This window comes from Phascolarctos cinereus, unplaced genomic scaffold (genome assembly GCF_003287225.1).
Source record: "Phascolarctos cinereus isolate Bilbo 61053 unplaced genomic scaffold, phaCin_HiC Scaffold_1;HRSCAF=81, whole genome shotgun sequence".
Lineage (NCBI taxonomy): Eukaryota > Metazoa > Chordata > Mammalia > Diprotodontia > Phascolarctidae > Phascolarctos > Phascolarctos cinereus.
Genome location: NW_027555514.1, coordinates 243558888 through 243578445, shown reverse-complemented (window position 1 = coordinate 243578445; position 19558 = coordinate 243558888). Strand labels below are relative to the sequence as shown.

Here is a 19558-nt window from a genome sequence, read left to right as displayed (position 1 = left end):
TGGCTGGCCCGGGAGCCGCCTTTTATGCATGACAAAAGAAGAGCTTGCCCTCCGCTCCCCCTCCCCTCCTCGCCCCCTCCCCACGCCCCTGGGGCGCTTCTCGAGGCGGTCCCGCCCGGCCGGGCAGAAATTGACTCGGCGCGCGGCCCCGCCCCCTCCCGCCGCCTGACGTCTCGCAGGTACCCGGAAGGGGGAGGGGAGCGAATGGGCAACAATTGGGCGGGACCGGAGCCGGGACGCGCCGAGCCGAGCGCCAACACTCCGGACGCTCGGGATTGGCGGGCTCTCCCGCGGGGCTCCCCCTCCGGCCGCAGCCCATTGGCTGGAGCCTCGCATTCCGTCTCAAGGCGCCAGAACCCGGCGCTTTAGCGGGGCCAGGGCAGCTCGGAGCTACAGTCGGGATCGGCGGGTCTGGGCTTGGTGCGGGCGCGGGGGCTTGGCTCGCCCTCCTGTGCCCATGGTCAAGGTCGATGCGCCGCCGCTGAGCAGCCCCACTCCCCGCGCCCCGGCGTCTCCGCCGAGGCAGGAGGGAGCCTCCTTCGGAAGGAGGGCGGTAAGCGGGGCGCCGGGGCTTGGCGGGGATCGGGGGGCGCGAGGCAGCCCGCACCCCCCGTGGCGGGGAAGAGACCGTGGCCGGGGGCTGAGGCGCCCCGACTGAGCCCCGTCCCGCGCTCCCCGCGGTTTGGGGTGGGGGCTCCCCTTAGAGACCTCATCTTTGGGGGGCTACCCTCCAGAAGCCCCGAAAGGCACCGGGCTCGTAGCCGAAGGCACCCGCTGTGCCCGAAAAGTTCTGTGCCCCTCAGCAGTACTTTGCGCCAAAATTAACTGACCGGGAAGACCCCGGGGCTCTCTGACAGATTTGCCCCCCTCCCCCTGCCCCGGCTCTACTGCTGCTTTTTCCTTCTTGTATTCGAGTTGCTCTGGGTTCGTTTCCCTCGCGCGTTTTCTGAGATATTTGAGCGCTCTTTAGACGTTTGCACGGGCGAACCTGAGATGGAAGAGGAGGGAAGGTAGTCAGCTGGGAGGAATGCTTGCAAAAGAACGTGATTATTTTCCCAAATTCTAAAATTTCTTTTTCTTGCGTAATTGCAACTTACAGATGGAGGTCAACTGTTTAACACTACAAGACCTGATCAGCCCCAGGCAGCCCCGGCTAGAATTTGTGATTGAAGATGGGGAAAATGCACAAAAGGTAAGTGTGCAGAAATATTTTAAGTTTAATAACCAGTGCCTTTAATACCACTGTGGTCAGCAAATCCAGGCTGGGCCACTTAACTCTCTCCCTTTGTGACTTTGGACAAGTCACTAAACTTTTCTAACACCTGAGTTTCCATGTCTGTAAAAATGAGAGGTTGTACTGGATGGACCTGTAAGATCCCCTTCTAGCTCCTTCTGTAATCATATGGTGTGACTTGCGTTTCAAGTAAATCCAGCTTGGCTTTAGTGTTTTTCTTACAATCATACCTCACTTGAAGGTCGGTGTTAGTAAATTCCTGGCAAATGAGGAAACTCACATGCTTTTGATATCCAGTATTGCTATGAATACAATATCAGTAGTCTCTGAAAAGTTGCAATTATAGTCATTTTTAAAAGCAAAACCTACCAACCACCATAGATATACTTTTCTCCACCATCATTGAATATTTAGGACCACGTACCAGCTAAACTAGGCTGATTTGAGCAGCAAATACAGGTCACTGGATTTCTAATTAGGGAACTAAAGTATGGTCCAGTCCAGCCACTTCCTTTTGTAGATAGGGAAGCAGAGGCCCCGTGAGGTTAAGTGTCATGCCCAAGGTCACACAGGTAATAATCATCAGAGGTAAGATTTGAACTTAGATAACTGTATTGTATCATACTGGAATGCTGTTTCAGTTACTACCAGCTAAGTTATGTCTCATTGGTGTTTGGATATTTGAAATGTAAGCTGTTCTTATAACAACCAATAAACACACCTCAAACAGACATTTTCCATTCTACCCATACTTATACCGGTACTGTCAACAGAAGAATATATGTTAGTGGACTGTAGCAGGCAACTTGAATTCTTACAGTGGTGATGATAGATTTGCATTGAGCCAGCTATATCCTATACCAAGAGGTGAGGTGGTGGATTAAGTATAGGCAGGAAGACCCAGGTTCAAATATCACTTCAGGCACTAGCTGTGTTGCCCTTAATAAGTAACTTAATTTTTCAGAGCTTCGATTTCCTCCGCTGTAAAAATAGGGATAATATTAACCTCACAAGGCTGTTGTGAGGATTAACTGAGATGTATAAAGTGCTTTGCAAACTTTAAATCAATATATAAATATGAGCTATTACTGCTTTTTCTTATGCAGTGACCAGCTGGGCTTAACGATGCTCTATGTATCCATGAAGCAAGATAAAGGTAATTGGCCCTTGTGGTAATAGCATCCGAGACCTTGATCTCAATAGCACTGTCCTCTGGCTAGTAACTGCACTAATAGCTAGCATTTATAAAGCTTTGTAAGTTCTACAGAACACTTTACAAATAGCATCTTATTGGATCTTTGCAACCACCCTAGGAGGTGAGTGCTTTTATTACCCTCATTTTACAGATAAGGAAACTGAGGCAGGCTTAAATGACTTGCCCAGGGTCATACAGCTAGTAAGTAACTGAGGTTGGATTCTTACTCCTCAGGTCTTTTTGACACCAGGTCCAGTGCTCTATCCACTGTCTCTGAACAACCAGAGATGCTACAAGCCATGAATTACACCTGGTTACTTGATGAATTGCTGTGCGTTTTAGGCAAAAGCAAGCAAACAGTCCTAGTTCATAGGATTTTTATAGTAAGAATTAGCTTAGAAGTCATCTAACCCTACCTGTTTTTGGTGCTAAATCAAATTTTAAAAACTGAATTTTAAGCTAGGCTTAGCCATTTCTTTAATTGTGGTTAAGTCACTTAGCTTCTCATGGCTTATTTGACCTTATTTAGATTTGGCATGAAAGTGACTTAATAGGTTTTTAAGAAGCACTTTCTCCTCCAGTAACAACACGTTGGCAGGTGTAGCACCCATTGGTGAGAGAGGTGTGGCATAGGGATAGAGTGCTGGGCTTGGACTCAGGAAAACTTGGGTTCGGGCCTTCTTCTAACACTTCCTCACTCTATGTCTATGGGGCAGTCACTTAACCTGAGTCTCAGTTTCTTCATCTATAAAATGAGGAAATTGGACTAAACTGGCTTCTGAGGTCTTCCAGCTCAAACTCTGTGCTCATGGAAAGCCCACTGGATTTGGAACAGTGACCTGAGTTCCAGTATTGGTTCTTGGCACTTACTACCTGGGTCATAGTGGACAAAATAACTTTCCATTCCAAAGGCTCAGTTTTCTTGTTTGTAAAATGAGGGTATTAAACTAGATTTCTTGTTAAGGTCCTTTCCAGCTATTGATCTTATAAATGAGTAAGGTTTTTTAAGAAAAGCACATGATATTCTGCCATTATTTTGAAGTTTATAAGATCATAAATTTAATTCTTTTGCATGTTATTTCTTCATACCCCTTGACTAGTTTTTGTAAGGAAGGAGGATAATTAGAATACATTATATTTACGTAAAGCTTAGAGTTGACAGTGTACTTTCACATTTATTATCTCATTTTCTCTTCCAAACATCCCTGGGAAAGAAGGCAAATATTCTGTCCATTTTAGAGATAAGAAAACAGGCATAGAAAAGGGATGACTTACCGCAGTCACAGCACAAAGCTGGCACTAAACCAAGACCATTGTTTTTAAGGGCACCCTCTTTTCTCAAGGAAGGAAATTATCCCAAAATTGTATTCCTCAAGGGAGCATTTTTTTTATTACCTAAACTGTATGCAGAGAGAAATGAAATAAAAGAAAATATTTGAGTTCAAAGTCTTTGAGGATATCTAAATAAGTTGATGCTAAAGTGTCTCCTCTCTCCGATCCATCTACAGCTGCCAAATTATATTCCTAAAGCACTGGTCTGACCATGGCACACTCCCTGCTCAAAACACTTCAGTGGCTCTCAGCCGGGCCTCCAAGTTAAAATATAAATTTCATTGTTTTGGAAGGAAGGAAACAATCGTTTGTTAAGTGCCTACAAGTGCTAAGTACTTTATGGTTTAACCCACCCTGGGAAGTAGGTGCTAATATCCCTGTTTTACAGATGAGGGAACTGAGGCAGACAGGTTAAGTGAGTTATCTAGGTTCACAAAGCTAGTTATCTGAGGTGGAATTTGAACTCCAGTCTTCTGACTCCAGGCCCAGTCCAATCTGAGTCCAACCTACTTTTCCAAATTGATTCATTCACAAACTCTACATTCAGCCAAACTGGCCAGTTACTGACCCCACACATGATATTTCACATCCTACCCCTTTGTCATTGTCCTCCAAAGCTCTCTTGCCTAGAATCCTTTCCTGCCCCCCTCCCCCTTACCTCTGCCTGTCAGAATCTGTAGCCCCCTTCCAGGGTCTGTTCAAGGGCATCCTCCTCCAGGAGACCTTTCCTGATTCAATTGTTAGTACTTCCCGCTCCCCCCCCCCTCCACTGAAATTACTTTGTATATATTTTTCTATCCGCTTAACTTTGTAGTTGTTGTTCTACCCACCTCTACCCCCACCAAAATAGGTAAACTCTTTAAGGTCAGAGATCATTTAGGTTTCTGTCTTTGTATCTCACTTCTGGGCAAGGCCTGTAATAGACACTTAATAAATGTTTGTTCAATTGAATTGTGGGAAGGTAGGTTTCTAAAAACTGGAAAGGATCTGTTGATTTCCTTGGAAAAGCCTGAGACTCTAAATCAGTACCCAAGTTTGCTTGCTTGCTTTCTTGCTCAGTAACTTTTTGTCAAATGATTAGAAAAAGGCATTTCTCCCTATGTTCAATCTTGATAAAGATCCCTCCTTACTGGTGCTATGTCAGATTGAACTTGCATATTTTAACCAGTCAGTCACTAAGCATTTTGGTAAGTGCCTACTATATGTCAGGCACTATGCTAAGCACTGCAGTTACAAAAAGAGGCAAAAGACAGCCCCTGCCCTAAAGGAAGTCACAGTGTAATGGAACCAAAAGAGAAGGACCCAAAACAGTGCTGTGAAAATGCTAGAAAATAGAATGCATGAGTTGGGATTATTCAACCTCAAGAAGAAAGGATTGAGGGATGAGTTAATAATCAGCTACAAGCTGATTATTATCATGAAGAGAGAAAACAATCAGGTATTATATGTCTGGTTAAAGTTAGGTGAAAGAAACAGTACGGAGTAGGGGATAGAGAATCGATATAAAGTAAGGAAGACCTGGGTTCAAATTCTCTGATACATAAAGACTGTGGGCAAGTCCCCTCACCTCTCAGTACTCCAGGCAACTCTTAAGAACTCCAAAGTTGCAGAACAAATATCGATCTGTAACAGAAGAAGAAGTTTCTTCCTAGAAAGTTCCCACTCCTAATACTATGGATCTGGGCTTTAAAAAAAACAAGGAATAAATGAAAAAAAATATTTTTTAATCACTGTCTGCAAAGCAATATGCTAAGCACTGGGGATTTGGGGTTAAAAATAAAATGCAAAATGATCCCTGCTCACCTTCTAATAGGGAAGGGATTCTTAACCTGAGATTCAGGGCCCCCTTGATAGATTTCAAGGAGTCTTTGAACTGGGATTAGAAAAAATTTCAGCTTTATTTCCACAAATCTGTAGCTGAAATTTAGCATTTCTTTCCATTGTTTAACATGGGCAACAGAGCATTATTCTGAGAAGGGGTCTATGGGCTTTACCAGACTGCCAGAGGTCCCATGACATAAAAAGATGAAGAACCCTTATAATAATAGGTAACAAAACATATAAGAGGTTTCAGCTATAAGTTGGATGGAAAGACCTTAGGGTACAGTAGCAAAACAGGTGGTAATGCATCTTTTTGAACGTGACTTCCACTGGGGGAAAATATCCATTTCTACTGTTGAATCATTTGACAATGTCAAGGACATTGGTGGTGATAATGAAGAAATAGACAAAAACAAGAAAAATTTGGGGTAGACGTAACAGGACTTCAGTCTTCTCCATTTTTCAGGACCATTCTAGATAAACTTTTATTCAAAAAACAAATGTATGATAATGTAGTGGAAAGAGCAGTGGCCTTGGATAGAAGGTTTGTATCGGAATTCTAGTACTCTTAATTTGGACGCATCACGTAACCTTTAAGCCTCTGTTTTCTCCTCTATATGATGGGAATATCAATATGTCTTGGATAAAGGAAGATAAGGTTGTTAGCCACCGAGCTCCATATAAGTGTGAGTTTTATTCTCATTACTGTAACTATTAATGTCTAGGCATAAAGAGATGGACAGTAACAGGGGTTAGCAATCTCCAGTCCAAGTAATGTCATCAGCTGAAGAGATCACTTGCCAGCCCCCCCAAAACAACAAAGGCAGCTGCTGACTTTGTTCTGATCATGTCTCAGAAGAAAAAGAAAAGACTGGACCCCTGTCCTCCTTAAGCACCTTTGTACTTAAAAAACTGGCATCGTCTCAGTTTTTCACCTATGATAAGTTCATTTCAGGGAGAACAGGTTGTACAGCTTCAGAAATGGTTTGACATTTATACTCTTCCCCCTCATTTTGATGATATTTAGAGATCTCATGATCTTGTCCTCACTGTATAACATCACTGGTACTGACTTGGGAGGCAGCATGGACCAATGGGAAGAATACTGAATTTGGAGTCCCAGGACCTAGGTTCAGATCTCTGCCACCTGTGTGACCTTGGGCAGGTCACTTAACTTGTTTGGGCCTCAGTTTCCTCATATGTCAAACAACAAGGGGATGAAGTTCCCTCCTAGTTGTAAATACATGATCTTAATATTTGGGAATTGCCTACTGTTGTCTCTTTTCAGTCATTTCCAACCCTGTGACCCCATTTGGGTTTTCTTGGAAAAGATGCTGGAGTAGTTTCCTATTTCCTTCTCCAGCTCATTTTTTAAAACAACAAAATATTTGGAAATTGCCTACTAGATCATTTGTGTTTGACTATATTGGGTTAGCACATTGGCAGAGACTCATTTACAAAGAGATAATACCACGCAGTGGTTCCTGGTCCTATGATGACTTCTGCTGCCATAGGAGAAGTTCCCACCTTCAGTTCACTACCCTCCTGTTGTTGTTTGGGTCTAGAGGGATGGTAAGAGGCACACCTCTAGCAACAACTACTGTCAGAAGCAGGATGAAGCCCCAAGTTCTCCAAACAAATCATCTTCTGCACCTTCAAATGGTGTTCTTATTAATATAATATGATATAATAAGATATGTTATCTTAATTTTTTTCAGTTGCTATGGTTGCTGCAGCTCTATCAGCCCAAACCAATGTACACGGTATGTGTAGGCTGAAACACAGGGCTGCAGAAGATGCTAAATACCACTTAGTTTATCCACTTCCTTAATTATTTGAGAGCACAGCTGACTAGAAGTGAACTTAACTGTAGACTAGTCCAAATGCTTGGCAGGCTTTATTTGGATGGCAAAAACTGTTTTACAGAAAGCATATTTAACAATTATTCAGCATTTCTAAACACACAGGATAAGAGAGAGCATGGTATGGTGGTTCAGGGGCCAACCTTGGTGTTAGGAAGACCTGACTTCAAGTACTTCATCTGACATTTGTATGAGCCTGGTTAAGCCACATAGCCCCTAAGGGCCCTCTCTATAAATTATAAGTTAAAGTTGAGTTGCCAGTCTCCATTGGTGGAAGGAGTTGCCATACCAGGAATTTCCCACACCAATGAAATCACAAGGCCAAACTCCCACCTCCCACCCAAAAACTTCAAAGGTACTAGGTTAGATGGTAGAGGGAAGGAGCCCTGTGAAGTCATCAAAAGAGCCTTGTGCTTAGAGTCAGGAGGGACCTAATTTCAAATCCTGTCCTTGACTCTTACTAGCTTTGTGACTATGATCAACTCCAATTTCCTTAGCCTGTAAAATGGATATAATGAGATTTTCGCTACCTGACTCACTGTGTAGGAGAGCACTTTGTAAATCTTAAACCACTGTCTGATGGAGAGGTAGTTTGGTACAATGGAGAGAATACTGGATTTGAGGTCAGAGGCCCTGGGTTCAAATCCTGGCTCTGCCATTTATGGCTTCTTCACCCTTGGATAATTTACTTACTTATTTTCCTCATCTATAAAATGAAGAGATTGGACAAAATTATAATAATAGTAATAACTAGCTCTTATATAGCATTTTAAGGTTGCAAAGCACTTTACATGTTATCTCATTTGGTAGGTACTATTATTATCTCCATTTTACAAATAAGAAAACTGAGGTACTGACAATTAAATGACTTGCCCAGATTTACGCAGCTAGTAGATGTCAGAGGCAGGATTTGAACTCATCTTCTTGACTCCTAAGTCCAAAGTCTGCCCCCTAGCTCTCTGACTTTTCAGACACCTCAAGCCCCAGATTTATGGCCCTGCTGTACATTATTATGCAAAGACGTGGTCCTCCAGCAGTTTACTGTCTGATGGGAAGGTAGATGAGATATATGTGCACAGATAATAGAATGCAAATCAGGATAACCAGTGTTTGAAATCTTCTTTGTTAACCAAGGCCCATAGGTCTTTTTTTTCCCTTTCTAGACAACTCTCTGAAGAGTTGACATGAGCTGACATGTCAAAAGACTTGAAATTTGGTGTGTCCTTGGGCTCAGTTCTCTTCAACCAGAGACACTCCATCAGCACTAGTGCACACTTGGAACACAAAGGCGTGCACCTCAGAGCTTCCCCCCACGCCGACAAATAACATTGTTTTTAAAAAAACACGTGACCCATAGAAATTGTATTGACTCCTCCCACATTAACTCTGATTGTCTCCATGTCCTACCTCCTGCCCTATTATAAGCATCTATCAGTAGCAAATACACAGAGGGGTTCCCTCACACATGGAAGTCCCATGAAAATCAAATTAAATAAGAATTAGGAAGAGCAACTGGTCAGGCGGAATTTCTCACCTGACCCAATGTTTAACTCCCATTAACCCTTCTCACTAATTTTTGTTCAATTTGTTTGGCCTCTGGACCGGTTTTTATTTTCATGTCTGTGTTAATGAGGGACATCTTAAATAACCTGTTTATAACCACAGCTGGTCAACCGTTCTCCTCACTTGGCCTATCACCACTAAACAATCTCTCTCTTTAATAGGAAAATATATTTGTTGATCGATCCAGGATGGCCCCAAAGACGCCAATGAAAAATGAACCGATTGATTTATCGAAGCAAAAAACCTACACACCCGAAAGAAATCCAATTACACCGGTTAAACTTGCTGACAGAACTCAGGCTGAACCCTGGACCCCTACAGCAAACCTGAAGATGCTCATTAGCGCTGCTAGTCCTGACATGAGGGACCGGGAAAAGAAGAAGGAACTGTTCAGACCAATTGAAAACAAGGATGATGCATTCTCAGACTCTCCACAGGTAACATTAATAATAATCGCCAATATTTATTTAGTGCTTTAAGGTTTGCAGAGTACTTTGCAAACATCTCATTTCACTGGGAAGTAGGTGCTATTATTATCCCCATTTTTATATATGGGGAAACTGAGGCAGATAGGTTAAGTGATTTGCCCAAGGTCAGACAGATAGTAAGTGTACAAGGCTGGATTTGAAATTGATTGTGAAATAATTGGGATAAAGCATTTATCATAAACTTAGAACGTAATCATAGGCAGTACATGCCTACTGTGTGCCTCTATGGCTTAGATGTCACCTGGCCACAGGCTCATAGATCTGAGTCCAATCTTCGTTTTATTGTTCAGTTGTGTCTGACTCTTCATGACCCTACTTGGGGTTTTCTTGGCAAAGATACTGGAGTGGTTTGCCATTTCCTTCTCCAGCTCATTTGATAGATGAGGAAACTGAGGCAAACAGGGCTAAGTGACTTGCCCAGGGTCACAAAGCTGGTGAGTGTCTGGGGCAAGATTTGAACTCAGGAAGAGGAGTCTTCCTGATTCCAGGCCTGATGCTCTCTCCACTGTGCCACCTAACTGAGGAAACTCCAGTGAGTTGCCTGTGGTCGCAAAGGTGACATAGGTGGAAATTGAGCTTAGGTCCTCAGACTTAAGAGGACTTGATTGACCCAGTGTACCACTTGGCTGCCATAGGTAAGCAGACAGAAGTGCACCAACTTAGAGAGCATAAGGTTTTCCTCCTTTTTTTAACCATTGGCCCATTGAGAGAATTTGAAAAGCAGTCATGCCTTCATAAATAAAAGTTGTCCTCACAGTCATGAGGGTCTGAGTTCAAATCTCATCTCTACTGTACACTGGTTTTGTGACCTAGGCAAGTCTCTTAACCTCTCAGTGCCCTGAGGCAACCATCTCAGACTTTTAGCACGGTGCCTGGCACGTAGTAAGCTCTTAATAAACGCTTTATCTCTCTACTACAAGTTGCGTGATCATAGTTGATCTGCATCTGATGAAGAACTCTTTACGCCAATGAAATCAAGAGATAGAGAAATAAATGAATAAATAAATTTGAATGATTTTTCATTACCAGTATTCTTTAGTCCATCAGTAGACAGTAAACTGCATAATATTCTTAAGGAGATAGGCATTGATTTCATTGGAATAGGGAACTCCCGGGTGAGGAAGCCCTCTCTATCACAGCAGATCAGCACCTTCTCTGCAACATACAGATTTTGCCTAGAGCCTTGAGAGGTTAACAGACTTGGCAGAGGGAGTCATAGAGAAAAAAAATAAGAGTCTTCATTCTGAAAATTACTTTTCATTATAAATTCCTTTTTTTTTAAACTGATTGATGCTGCCTTGAAGAACCCAAATAGTATCAACTTTTTAAGGCCAAATGTTTAATCCTGTTATTTTGTGAAGAAACTCCTGTAATCAATAAAATCCATTTGCATTTTTTAAATGTTCAGTTCAGCAAAGGCACTCAGGCTCTATTTTCAGTTAATCTTGACCTGAAATGTTTTTCTTTCTTACAAATTAATAACCTGGCTTTTATTCTAGTCATGACAGATTATTTTCAGTTAAGTGATTTTTGTTCTTGGTTGAAGTATAGCCATCCTCTCAGTTGTCTTGTCTCCTGAGTGCACTAGGAGGAGCAGAGATACATGAAATAGACCAGGCAGTGATCAGAAATCTCATCAGTCACCTGTTTCTCTTTCCTTCCCATCAAGGTGCTTACAAGTGCTACAAATAAGGACAAGACCGTCTTATAGATTACAATTTCTTTTTGTTCCTAATTCTTGATTTATTAACCATCAATAAAAGCTTTCAGATACACAAACAAAAATGCTAAATGTTGAACATTGAAATTATGAACTTTTGTTGTTGTTTTAAGATGTGTATTTGAGGAGATGGAATAGAGAGTCAGGAAGACCTGGATTCAAATGTTGCCTCTGTCATATACTGACTGTGGGGTCACTTAACCTGTCAGTGCCCTCGGTCAAGCCTAGTACTGTTAGTTGCAGAGCGAGTGAAGAGCTATTTCAGTGGAGGAAGGTAGCTCACTGGGAACCCCTATATGAATGAAATCAGAAGTCCTATCAAAAAATACATGTTATATTTAACAAAATACAGCAAAAATTCTCTGGTGTTTTTCTTCCTCCCTTTCTGAAGCTTGTTTTCTTTGTATTTACCCAGATCTTGTTGTTATTTCTCACTGTTTACATATTTGTGGTTGAAGGAACATAGATCTTGAGCTGGAAGGGACCTCTGAGACTAAATTCTCCAAGTCCCTCATTTTACAGGCCAGGGGAGGCAGAGTGATTTCCTTGCAAGGTCATGCAGTTAGTAAGCATCAACCTCAGGATTTGAACCCTGGACCCCTGACTCCAGTGCCTGGCTTGTAATAGACACTTAATCAATGTTTCTCGATTAACAGATTATTTTTTGGGGAGGGCTTTTTCTATACTGTTCTAATATTCTTTCTTCCTAAGTACCCTTTTCTCAGCATTTTTCTCCAAACTCTTGTTCTATCATGGAATTATTCTGTCGTTGAATAATCAAAAATTGAATAGATATAGAGCAACTTGGGATTGCTGATTTGTCTGTTTGGGAGCATCACAGGTAATGGATTTCCAGAAAGGATATAGATAAGTGGGTGTTATACAACCTTGGAAGCAGTTACCTCTGTGCCTAAAGCCAGAACAAGTTCTACAACTCCCCAGATACATTCGGTTCTATTCCTGTCTTTTGTCATCTCTGTCATTTTTCATTTGGAAAGAAATTTTTCAGAGCAGAAGGTAGCCGGTTCATAGTGAATGTATGTGAAACAATTAGGCTAACAGCATTTATTATAAATTTAGAAGATAAGCATAGGCAGTGAGCACCTACTATGTGCCTCTATGATTTATAGTCATCTAGTCACAGGCTTATAGATCTAAAGTGCAGTACCCATTTTGTTGTTCAGTTGTTTTCAGTTGCATCTGACTCTTCATAACCCCAGGTGGGATTTTCTTGGCAAAGATACTGCATGGTTTGCAATTTCCTTCTCCAGCTCATTTTAAAGATGAGGACACTGAGGCAAATAGAGTTAAGGGACTTGCCCAGGAGCACACAGCTAATAAGTTTCTGAGGCCAGTTTTGAACTCATGAAGATGAGTCTTCCTGATTCCAGGGCTGGTGCTCTCTCTACTGTACCACCTAGTTGAGGAAACTGAGTCCAAGGAGGTAGAGTGACTTGTATATGGTCACACAGGTAACAAGGGAGAGTTGAGCTAGGGTCCTCAGATTTAAGAATCACTGTTCTTCTCACTGTCCCACACTTCCACTTCCTCTAAGGGCTAGCCAGACTTCTCAGATCCTTGAAGCCCTCAGTGCAAAGTACTGCACTCATCCAGATAACAGATACCATCTCTCTGTGCTTTAGTAGAGTTAATGTGACAAAGGGAAAATCAATCACCTGGCATCTAACTTTGTGCTGAGGAGCTCTCCCAAATTTAGCTAGGCCAACCTTGATCAAAAGATACAGATGGCCTCTTTCTGCCCCGTGCTTTTAGAACTGAGGATCAGTTCATGCCACAGTGAGGCAAAAGACCAGAACTTTCCAGGAGACTGGCTAGCCAAAATTAAAATAACTGATTTTTATATAGCACTTTAAAGTTCCTTTACGTATATAATCTCATTTGATCCTTACAACAACCCTGTGAGGTGGATGTTACTGAGAAGAGAGAAAGGTTTGGAACAGCTTCTGTGGAAAGTGAAAGAGAATCAGTTAGGGAGGAGTAGAAGGATTCACTTTGGTACAATGAGAGCCCAGCTAAGATTAGATGTCATGTAAATTTGTGGTGGAGGGTGGAGCTGGTGAACCCCATTTTGTAACTTCCTTCAGTTCCATTCAGTGTCACATATGACTAGGAGCAAAGGAAAAAAATGGTGGGAAGTAATCCAGGGTTGGGCTTTGGCCATGTGTGCCATAGAAGAAGGGGGCAAGAAATTGGAAATAAGAAAGTGGAACTGGTTCGCCAAGGGGTCAGGAGAGGAAAGGGGAAAGAGCATAGCCAATGCAGTACAGTGTAGCCATCACGCCTGGGAAAGAACTGAGGGCTGGCGAATCTGGAGGTCATGGTGAGGACAGAGAACAGGTTAAGGAGGAATGAATCATGAAAGAGATGGAAAGATAAAAATTGTGATCAAAAAGGAATTTCAGAGTTCACGCGTGTGTTAATAGAACACAAAATCAAGGGTGTGCCTCCAGGGATATAAGAAACATTTTTCAACGTATAAAATTAATGAACCCTAGTTATGATCATCCAGCACTATTCCTAAAATCAAAAGAACTGCATTATTCAAGACAGTTTCTAAAGTTACTACGTATCTAGCACTAGCAAATGAAATAATACTAACCTTTTTTTGGAGGGGGATGTGTTCCAGACCTGTGATTTCATCAGTGTAGGGCACTTCAGGTGAGGGAATTCTCTCCACCATAGGCAGCTGTTCTGCCATTTGCAGTCATCGCAAATTACCTAATATTACTGAGTTAAATGACTTGCCCAGGCTCATACAACCAGTATATGTCAAAGGTTGGACTTAAAACTAGGACATCCTGACTCCAGAACCAGCCCTTCATCCACCACACTACCTGCTTATGACCACAGTTGCAGAGCCAGAAGGGCTTTACAGACTACTTTGTCCAACTCTCCCATCTTACAGATGAGGAAACTGAGACCCAGAGAAAATAAATGACCTGCCTAGGGTCACACAGGTGAGAGAGAGAGCTGGGAGTTGTACCTAGATCTGCTAACTCCAAATCCAGCCAGTTTTCTACTGCCCCACACTGAAGTTACCTGAGACTGCCAGTGAGAATCTACATCTAACTGACTCACCATTATTCCCCTGATCCTCAGGATAAAATGCTCTATATAACAATAATGAGAGATAGGGAATAGCCTGCTAATCTCATTAGTATAGGGAACTCTCAGAAGGGAAACTCTTATTAGTGTAGGTCTATACCTTCTCTAGAACTTAGTCTTCTTTCTTAATAAGTTTTAATTGATATCTCTTATTTTTTACACCACCTAAGTTTTCCCTTCCCAGACAGCCCATCCCATATGATACTCATTTTTTAAAAATTTTTTCATTAATTTATTTTGAGTTGTCGGCAATCAATTCCATAAGCTTTCGAGTTTTAAATTTTTCTCCACCTCCCTCCCCAAGACAGCCCACAATCTGATATAGGCTATACATATATTGTTGGGTGTTTTTTTTTAAGATTAAAAAAAAAGAAGAAATAAGCATAATTGATCCACATATCAAAAAAAATCTGAAAATATGTACACTAACTAACATACATATATATGTTAGACTTATGGATCTTCCATCTCTGCAAAGGACTTAGGTGGGAGTGTCTTCTTTTGGCTCTTCTTTCAAGCCATGCTTGTTCCTTATAATTTTGCAACATTCATTGTGTGTGTGTTGTAGTCATTGTGTATATTGTTTTCTTGACTCTGCTTACTTCATTCTGCATCAGTTCGTTTAGATCTTTCCATGCTTCTCTGTAATCATCACATCCATCATTTCTACAGCACAGTAATGTTGCATTGCGTTCTTGTACCCCAGTTTGTTTAGCCATTCCCCTATCAGTGGGTATCTGCTTTGTTTCCAAATCTTTGCAATCACAAAGTCCTGCTACAAATATTTTGGTATCCGTGAGCACTTTCTTCTTATTGGGGGCCTCCTTATAATGGAATCTCTGGGTCAAAGCTTATGGACATTTTAATCACTTTATTTGTTTAATTCCAAATTGCTTTCCAAAAAGTTCATAGCTGCACCAATAATACATCAGAATGCCTACCTTCCTACAACCTCTCTAACTCTATTATCATATTTTGTGATCCTTGGCAATTTGTAGGGTGGGAGGTAAAACCTTAGTTATTTTGATGTTCATTTCTGTAATTATTAGTGACTTGGAACATTCATGTGGTTATTAATAATCTGCAGTTCTTCTGAGAACTGTTTGTTTATATCCTTTGACCCTTTATGCATTGAGGAATGACTTTGGGGGGAGGGGGCAGGGTGTGTGTATGCACATACATATATGTATGTGTGTGTGTGTGTGTGTGTGTGTGTGTGTGTGTGTGTGTGTGTGTTTGTATAGCTGTTATTTGTTTCTGTATCTTGGAAACCAAACCTTTCTGAGAAAAATTTGGTGTGAAGATTGTTTTTCCCATTTAACTGCTTCCCATCTTATCCTAGGTGCATTAATTTTGTCAGGACAGAAGCATTTCAATTTCACATAATCAATTTATCTATTTTATTTTTTGTAAAAGTCTCTATTTGTTGTTTGGTTAAGAATACATTGCCAACCCATAGCTATGAGAGGTATATGGTATCTTCTAAATTGTAGAATGTGGTGTAAGATGTTGGTGTAAGCCTGATTTCTGCCACACTGCTTTCCAGTTTTCCCTGCAGTTTTTATCAAAATAGGGAGGTTTTTTCTTAAGTAATTTGTGTTTTCCATTTTATCAAACACTGGGCTCTTCAGTTCTGATTCTCCCTTGTCTGGTCTGTGAAACTTAGTCTTAAAGAGTTGTCCTAAGTGCTGAAAGGTTTAAATGACCTTCCTGGGTCACACAGCCAGGATACATCAGAGGCAGGACTTCCTGGCTCCAAGGTCAGCTTTCTATCAACAAGGCTGTGGCTATCTCTCCTGTTGTTATAATAATAATCTTGCATAAAAATGCAACATGTTTTGGTGACGAGACCCTTTAAATGCATTAACCAATTACGAGCATTCTAAAGTTGTTAGCTTTCTAAGAACAATGATAAAAAGGAGCATTTATATAGCACTTTTAGGTTTGCAGAGTACTTCATATGTGTTATCTCATTTGAATCTCACACTAGCCCAAGGAGGCAGGTGCTGTTGTTATCTCCATCTTACAGCTTTGTGTTTCTTAGTGCAGTCAGATAGAAAAAGGGCAGCTAAACATGAGAATTCATTTTGATAAAGGGAAAAGGTTGTATCAATATCTACAGACTTATTCCTCCAGGAGCAAAAACCTAAGCAAAGCTTTCTTTCAAGGCTAAACTAAAATCCCACCTTCTACAAGAAGCTTTTCCTGATCCCCCTTAATTCTAGTGCCTCCCTGCTGTTTTTTCCAATTTGGCCTGTCTCTAGCTCATTTGTACATAGTTGTTTGTGTGTTATCTTCCCCATTAGACTGAGCTCCTGGAGAGCACGCACCCACTTTCTGTGCATTCCTGCTGCTTAGCACAGTGCCTGGCTCATAGTAGGCATTTAGTAAATGTGTATTGACTGACTGGCTGACAGAGGAGTTCTTCTGTTCCACCTCACAGCCTTTGTGGGGCTGTACTATGAAGAAGACAAGCGTAGAGGAAGATGGAGCATGCTCAGGACCTGGCTTTCATACTTAGGCTGCTTGACTGGGCTGACTTGCCAGAATTTGGGTCATAGGGAGAGAAGAAACCTGGGCTTGGAAATTGGGCAAACTAGTCCAGACATCGCACAGGCTGAACCACCTATTAGGTGATTAAAATTGTTCTTTTAAAAAAAAAAAGCCAGCTGTGTTAGGCTCACTCAGCCTCACGATGCAAAGGAGCATCACTTTAATTTGCTTAAGATAGAGGTCAAAGGGCAGTGTGTACCAGTGGATAGAGAGCTAGCATGGAGTCAGGAAGACCTGAGGTCAAGTCCTGCTTCAGCCACTTACTAGCTGTGTGACCCTGGCCAAGTCACTTAACTACTGTTTGCCTCAGTTTCCTCATCTGTAAAATGGAGAAAGTAACAGTACCTGCTTCCCAGGGTTTTTGTGAGGGTCAAATGAGATATTATTTGTAAACTTAAAACAATGCCTGGCACACAGAAGGCATTGTATAAACTTATTCTTACTTCCTCTCTGATATCTGCTGACTGTGTCGTTACTGGCAAGTCACTTTAACATCTCGTCAACTGGGTTTCCGCAACTGTAAAATGAGGAGAATGAAAGCACCTCCCTTGCAGGGTTGTTATGATCCTTGCAGGATCAGATGAGATAATATTTGTAAAAGTACTTGGCACAGTGCCTGGCACACAGTAGGTGCTATGTAAATGCTTATTCTCATCCTCTCTGACATTTGCTGGCTGTTACCCTGGGCATAAAATGGGTCTAATAACAGCATCTATTTGCAGGGTTGTTTTGAGAATCAAATGAGGTAGTATTTGTAAAGGTGTTTAGCACAATGCCTGGCCCATAGTGGGCATTATAGATAAGTATATAATAAACATATATATAGAGAGAGAATTAAAATAGATAGAATCATGTATCAATGCCACATAAATACTTATTCCCTTCCCCTCTGACACTCGCTGGCTAGTAACTTTTAACGCCTTGGATCCATAACTTTCCAAGGCTCTGTGTTTCAGGTCTGCATAGAAGGAGTTTTCTCATTAGGAGTTGCCCATACCAATGAAACCACAAGTCCGGTCCAAAAAAGATAATAAATATAAGTCAAAAAAGGTTAGAAAAAGAAAACTATTTTAGCTGGAAAACGTTCTGATTGGCTTTGTCCCTTGTAGATTCCTGTTTGCCCCGTTATGGTTCCACTTCTTACGTGTTAATGGATTGTTTTTCCTCCCTCTTCTCCCCTCCCCTCACGCCCACGGTAGCTTGATGCTGTTGGGGACGGCCCTGTGGATGACTTGGAAAAGCAGCCACTAAGCAGAAAGCAGAAGAGTTTAGGACTTCTGTGCCAAAAGTTTCTGGCTCGCTATCCTAGTTACCCCTTATCCACGGAGAAGACGACAATCTCCCTGGATGAAGTGGCCACCAGTCTGGGTATGTATGCTCTGGACCAGAGAGTCTTTGGGAAGCTGGTCAGAAAAATGGGGTCCGTCTAAACCGAGACCTCTGCAAAGATTGCAAACAATGAATGAGATGCATGGAGATGGGGCTTTTCTTCGACTGCCACCAAGTTTTGTGTGGCGCCTCTTTAATTATGGAAAGAGTCTTTGGGGGGGGATGCTGTCTTGGAAGAGCCCCTAGCACGGTGTTGGGCACACAGCAGATGTTTGATAATGTTTATTGACTATTGAGGTGGAAGGAGGCCACCAGTGTTAACTACAATTCTTTATACACATGTGCTTTTCACATCTTTGAAATCTGAAGGTTCGTTTTTTTCTTTTTCAACTTTGATAACAATGTTCTCATTTGTAACTATAGTATTGTAAGTAGAAAGGTTAGATTAAACATATATAAAATATAAATGTTAAGCACTTATATGAGCTAAGCACTGGGGATACTAATTTAATGGAAAGACAGTCTCTGCCTACCTTCGAGGAGCTTCATTCTTGGGGAACACAATACATAAAAGGGAGTTGAAGAGGGGGGAAAGGGTAAGCAAGGTACCCGTATAGGGTGTAAAAGTCCAGAACATCAGGAACTGAGCTGTATTAGAAGTGGCTGGGCTGAGCTTCAGATCATAGAAAGTGTGGTGAGGCCCATCCTTGTCATTTACTGTGGGTGCAATCTCAGGCTTCTCAGAGCCTCTGTTTCTTCATCTGCAAAATAACCTTCAGACTAGAGGGCCTCTAAGAACCCTGCCAGATCTGAAGTCTGTGATCCTGGAGACTTAGAGATCAAGTTCTGGCTCCTACTGTTAGGTGTCTGGCCATGAATAAGTTGGTTTTACCTCTCTGGAACTTAGTTTCCCCATATTTAAGATAAGGATGCTGTACTATCTGCCCACAGACCTATTATGAGGCAGGGGCTTTAGAAATAACATTAGAGTTTAGAGCTAGAAAGGAACCTGAGAGATCAGGTCATCCAACCTTCTCATTTTACAGCTAACAAAACTTACTGAAACCCAGAGAGGTCAAAAAAACAGATTTAGATCCGGAAGGGATATCAGAAGCCATCTAGTCTAACCATCCCATCACTTAACAGATGAAGACTGAAACCCAGTGACTTACCTAAGGTCATTTAATGTCCAAGGAAGGATATGAACTCAGGACCTCTGACTTCAGAGTCAGAGTTCATTCTTTCCACTATGCCTCAGCTAAATGACTTACCCAAAGGTACACAGGTGGTAAAAGAGCAGGGTCACTAAGATTTGAACCCAGATCCTCTTAATTC

At 41.8% G+C, this 19558-nt stretch overlaps 1 protein-coding gene across 1 annotated transcript in view; it reads left to right on the top strand.

Moving 5' to 3' along the window:
* Nucleotides 1-377: 377 nt before the first annotated feature.
* E2F7 (E2F transcription factor 7) overlaps nucleotides 378-19558 on the top strand; it is a 50505-nt gene continuing 31324 nt past the window's right edge. The window contains exons 1-4 of the mRNA XM_020993510.2: nucleotides 378-553; nucleotides 1100-1192; nucleotides 9169-9444; nucleotides 18094-18262. Of these exons, the coding sequence (XP_020849169.1) occupies nucleotides 458-553; nucleotides 1100-1192; nucleotides 9169-9444; nucleotides 18094-18262 (634 nt within the window). The 5' untranslated portion in view covers nucleotides 378-457. The remainder of the gene's footprint in view (nucleotides 554-1099; nucleotides 1193-9168; nucleotides 9445-18093; nucleotides 18263-19558) is intronic.